The sequence below is a fragment of the Mus caroli genome, chromosome 16 (genome assembly GCF_900094665.2).
Source record: "Mus caroli chromosome 16, CAROLI_EIJ_v1.1, whole genome shotgun sequence".
Lineage (NCBI taxonomy): Eukaryota > Metazoa > Chordata > Mammalia > Rodentia > Muridae > Mus > Mus caroli.
The window spans coordinates 58854188-58859838 of NC_034585.1; the positions used below are offsets into that span (position 1 = coordinate 58854188).

Sequence of the window (5651 nt, forward strand, 5' to 3'; positions counted from 1 at the left end):
AGGGAAGTGGGGGGCGCTATGGGGGACTTTTGGGATAGCATTGGAAATGTAATTGAGGAAAATATGTAATAAAAATATTAAAAATCAAAAAAAAATCAAAAAAAATATTAAAAATTAAAAAAAAGAAAGAATACAGGAAATCTATTCAACTTCCTTCTAAATCTGTGCTATAAGGTCTCACTGCTCTGAGGTCTGAACATTGGTGAATTTGCTTGAGAGGAAAAGCTGTTAAAGAGAAAATGGCAAGTGTGGAATACTCTTTATCACAGATTATAATAATTAATAATTATTATTGTCTCCATTGTAACTGCAACCATTTTTTTCTGTCCCACTTTGTTTATCATTTTGAATAGATAACGTAACTAATGCAGAGGGTTGGCAAATGAATGTGACCTTGAATATTCGCCCTTCCACTGGCACTGGAGTCATGCTTGCTTTGGTTTCTGAAGGCACAGTGCCCTTTGCCTTGTCCTTGGTGGATTCTCGCTCTGGAACTTCTCAGGTAACCTTATTTCCAACCTAGATGAACTTCTTTCATTTCCCTACTTGTTGACTGATTTCCAAGGAGTAGGAATATATTGGAGTGCTGAGAAACCATTGCGTCTGGAGCTTCGGTTAGGCAGACTCACTCATACACAAGCTGCTTGGAGACATGACAAAAGGGCATAGAACTAACTCTACCCATACACAGAACCTGTGAAGGACTATGGGAATTCATGTGCACCCAAAATAAGGATGTTAGAACTTATTGCAGCTGTGCTGTTGTAATTGCTTGTTCTTTGCACGTGTTCATCTTTTACCCTGTGAGTACATCAGAAAAGGAAGAGAAAATGGAAACTATCTCACTTGATGTCCTTTTTGCTAACTTCAGTTTGGAATTAGGAAGAACAGGAGAGACTTTGATACAAAGAAAAACAAGAGATCTATGCTATCTCAGTTTCTAGAAGTGCTAATAGCGAATAGTTTCCTGTTTGTGTCTTATATGTATGCATTGCAGCGACTTTTTGTAAACAGCTTAAATTTATGCCAAGATTGGATTCCTTGTTTACTCTGTAATCAACAAAAACAGTGGATTCATTTTGAAAATTAAAGTGTAATTTGTGAGTTTCTGTTGAGTAACAATCTCCACTAGACCCCACCCCACCAGTCTTTCTATGTATTCCTGCCTAACCTGGAACTGATTATGTAGATCAGGCTGGCCACAGACTCACAGAAATCCACTTACTTTCTGCCTCCTAATTGTAGAAATTGTTTAATTTAGTCCACAATAATTCCATATATTCTTTCTGGGTAACAGTTACAGTGAGAAGTGTATTCTCATTATATGTAGCAGGGATTAAAGGAATTCACCACATGCCTGACTTGGTTTTCTCTATCAATGAGTTAAGGATATGAATATTTGTAAAGTTAAGATTTCCTCAAGTAATCTGTAATCAGAAAGTATAGACTTTGGGAAGCATCACAGCATCTCTCTCTATTTTGGTTTAATTTTCTATCTCCTCTTTACAACTATGAGTTAGTAGCGGGGGGGGTCACTCCTAAAAGTTGAATATTCTGAAAATTCCAGTAAAATAAAACACTTGTCTTGTTTGAGACTCTTCAGCTGCCTACTGTAAGTGTTGCTTACAATGCTGGTCTCTTTTGCAGGCCTCTTTCCCCACATTGTCCTTGGTCTGTGCAGCTATGTGGATGGTACAGGGGAGCTTTTCTGCTTTGATATATATGAAAGCACTTCAATTTTCCCCAACACAGAGTCCACTCTTCCTTTCTCATATGTAACTTTTGAAATTAGGGAGACATAAATACAACTTAGCCACATTGCGTTTCTTTCTTCTATTTGGCCACACAACTCAGTTGATGTAACTCAATCTTCAGAAATCAGTATACATTGCATCTTAATTAAATCTGGAGCTTGTAAAACTAATGAATGTTTGAAAATTAATTGTTAAAATTTTAAGCAACTTTACATTTAAATGTAGAGACTCTATCATTTTGTGAAGTTTAGGTTTGAATGTCAAAAGTACAGAGTTTTTCCTAAGTGGCTTTGCCCTCATTATTGTTCATATGAAGTCTTTGCTCTACTGTTTAGGATATTGTGGTATTTGTTGAAAATTCAGTGGCGGCTCGATTGGAGGCCGTATCTCTGTGCTCAGATCAGCAATCCCAACTGAAATGCAATGTTAACAGAAATGGACTGGAACTGTGGACCCCACTTAGAAAGGATGTCATTTACTCTAAAGATCTTCAAAGGCAACTCACCGTCTTGGACAAAGCAATGAGAAGAACCGTGACCACTTACCTGGGTGGCATCCCAGGTACTTTTCTTCAGTTCTACCAAGATGTGTTGAATCAAATATCTTGTATATAGGTCTGACTGTTCTGGAACTCACTATGTAGACCAGATTGGCCTTGAAGTCAGAGATCTACCTACCTCTGAGTTTCGGGATTAAAGGAATATACTACATGCCTGGTCAAATTGATAACATCTTAAAAACAGAGAATTCTAGTAATAAAGCATTAAAAGTGAAGATAAGCTTCCAATACCCTTTACACTGGTTTTAGACGGTTATATTAGCATCTTATCAATGTGTGTAACTTTAATGGTAACGTGAGACTTTTGCTGCATTTGGTGATCTATACCAAAGAGAATGATAAACACTGTTGAATTTATTTATCACTAACCCAATGTTGGCTTACTCTATATTGAACTCATCAATTAAGAACATATACCCAAAAGTTGTGCACCACCAGTGCTTGAATAAATTGCTTATATATAAATTAATCATGTTTAAATTCCTTTTGATAAATGAAAATCAAGAGAAAATTGAGTTTAAAGATTTTTTTAAAGCTAATTTTTGTTTATAATTAATATTTAGCTATTATATATACTCTGAGGGTAAATTAGTGTCATAAGGAGTAATGGCGTTGTGGTTAAAATGATGTATATATAATGTCAGTGACATTAGCCAGACTTAAAGAGGATTCCTAAATTACGTATTAGCTGCTAGATACAGATGTTTGTCACTATTTTGGAAAGCTTAAGGTAGAGATTCTTAACTACTTGTGGCATAATGTGCTTTTAGAAGGAAGCACAAGAGAGTGTCCACTGTAATTCAAATCCATGAGGAAGAAAATGCCAAAAGAGAGGAAGGTGTCTTGGACTCTAGTTCTTAGGAGACGTGGAAGCAACATAAACAACAAGGACAAACCTTGGTGACAAGAGTCCAATGCAACAAAGCCCAAAGGCAAAGATGGCCTCACATGACTCACTGAGGAACAATCCAAAAGGCTGTTTTGTAGGGCAGTATTGTCACATAAAAGTCAGTCCCTTGTTATGATTTGCTTTTATGCTCAGCCAGGAACTATTTCTTAGGAAATATAAAAACCAGTTTTTATTCCAGAAATTATACAAAGGTGTGTTTGTCACGACATTTAAAAAGGATTTCTAAGACACCACAATTTCCAGTTGAAGAGGTGATCTAACCACACAGAAATGTTGCTCAAGTTTAAAGAGAAACCAACATATATTATTTTATAGTAAATGTGGAATATCATAAGCACATGTTCATTTCTCCTTTCTAAGTGTGAACATTTTCCTTCAGTTTGGTTGGCAATGATTGCACTTATGAAGTCAGAAGAACTCACGATATGCTGAGCTCCATGCCCAGCATAATGCGTTTGCTGAACAGAACCACATTAGCAATTTTTTTCCTGTAGGAATTTGTTTGGAATTGTGACGTCTGAGTAAGTCTTCTAACTGGAAACAAATAAGATGCTGAAGTATTGGACTAATGATCAGACACTGTTTCCACAGATGTTTCCTTCAGTGCCACACCAGTGAACGCCTTTTACAGCGGCTGCATGGAAGTGAACATCAATAGTGTGCAGTTGGACCTGGATGAAGCCATTTCTAAACATAACGACATTAGAGCTCACTCGTGCCCATCAGTGAGGAAGATCCAGAAGAATTTCTAGAGTCTGTTTCCTGTTCTTCTAATATCTCTTTTCTCGTTGTAATTATGTTCACGTTCCTATCACCAGCTGGCAGGTGTTGCCTGTGATGTCCAATGTTTAAATATGATGTGGTACTTTGTCCTTCAGATTTTTGTTATATAAATCACATTTTTGAAAAGTCTTGCACTCATTGTTGTCTAGAAATTAAATAACGAAACACATGAAACACTTAAACTTCAATTTATTTCCTATAAATGACACTGCTTTTTTTTTTTTTTTGTATTGTTTTGTTTGTTTTAAAAGTAAGACTTATCATCATGGAACTAGTATTTAAATGTCCTGTTTTTCTCAGAAGATGAATCAGTTAAACCCAAACAAAAGCCCACGTGACTAAATGCTAACAGTTGCAGGGAGACACTGTATTTTTGTTGTTGCTTTTTGCCTGTGAAAGTGGCAGAGCTCATAGCATATCACAGGCGAATTGAAGGAAGGTCTCAAAGCTTTATTCCAAAGTAATTCCTTGGACTGAGGAGCACAGCTCGTTTAGGCTTCATTTTTCTTTTACTTGGCTTTCCACTTGAGCCAACACCTTCTCTGAAATATAGAAGAAGGGCAGATTTTCACAGGAGCAGCACGTGAATGTTGTCTCGAAGGCATTGGTTTCTATCAGAGACATCAGGTTATGCTGTAAGGGGTGTGAACATTGGGCAGACACATCACTCAACCTAAGCTGCTTAGAGCACACAAGGTCAGAGTCAGAATGGCGGCCGTCCTTAATGGTGGGAAGGAGGGTGAAGCCATCAGGAAGTTCATAGTTGTTTTTCATATTGGGTTTTAATTACTATAAGTGGCTTGAATGTGATTGTTGAAGTTAAAAAAGTGACGGAAAGTAGAGTAAATTTTTAACAAAATGATAATAATAAGAGAGATGCTGGATAAAGTTACATGTTCTATATCTTTGTAATGAACTTACAGAGGTAAGATTGTCCAATATTTGATGATAGTGCATTTGCAAGTGGCTGGCCGCTTTGCTGTTCTTCCTGGATTGATCGTTTCAGGGGTGCATCAGACACTTTGTTGCCATTGGAGAAGTTGGATTTTATTTTACTGTAGATATTTTGCATCACATGAAACATAATAAAAGGATACATATTTTTAAAATATGTGAGCAATTTCTTTATTTAAACAACTCATAGCCTAAAGCCTCAAGTCTTCACTCAGCATAGTAGAACTCCAGCTGAAAGACTGGAAATCAGAAATCCTTGGTGAATGGTTATGTTGGCTGTAGAGTGGGGCTCAGAAAGGGGAGGGGAGCAAGAGTAAACACATACTGAGTATCTTTAGCCTGCTGGGCATTGTGTAGATCACTGCGGGTGTAACTTTTCTCCTGCTATGTGTGGTAGGTGATAAAGAATAGCAGGTGACTGCTGATTATGCTGGTGTAAAAGAGAAGGATGGGACTGAGATGGTGTCTGAGGGGGTAAACTTCGTGTTGTACAATCAGGAGGACAAACTGTGTTAGGGTCCTTAGCACTCTACAAAATACCAGCTGTGGTGCCATGTGTTTCAACCCAGAGAATCGGTGAACAGAAGCAGAATCAGGTAGATGGCAGGGGCTCAGTCTTTACCAGTCCAGCAGGAGTTAGCTCAAGGTCCAGTAAGAAACAGTATCTCAAAAATTAAGATGGTGAGCAATC

At 37.5% G+C, this 5651-nt stretch overlaps 1 protein-coding gene across 1 annotated transcript in view; it reads left to right on the forward strand.

The window, feature by feature from the left end:
* The window catches only part of Pros1 (protein S), a 75391-nt gene extending 70276 nt beyond the window's left edge, over nucleotides 1-5115 (forward strand). The window contains exons 13-15 of the mRNA XM_021184759.2: nucleotides 354-502; nucleotides 2090-2315; nucleotides 3815-5115. Coding sequence (XP_021040418.1) covers nucleotides 354-502; nucleotides 2090-2315; nucleotides 3815-3975 — 536 coding nt within the window. The 3' untranslated portion in view covers nucleotides 3976-5115. The remainder of the gene's footprint in view (nucleotides 1-353; nucleotides 503-2089; nucleotides 2316-3814) is intronic.
* The last annotated feature ends 536 nt before the right edge of the window (nucleotides 5116-5651 follow it).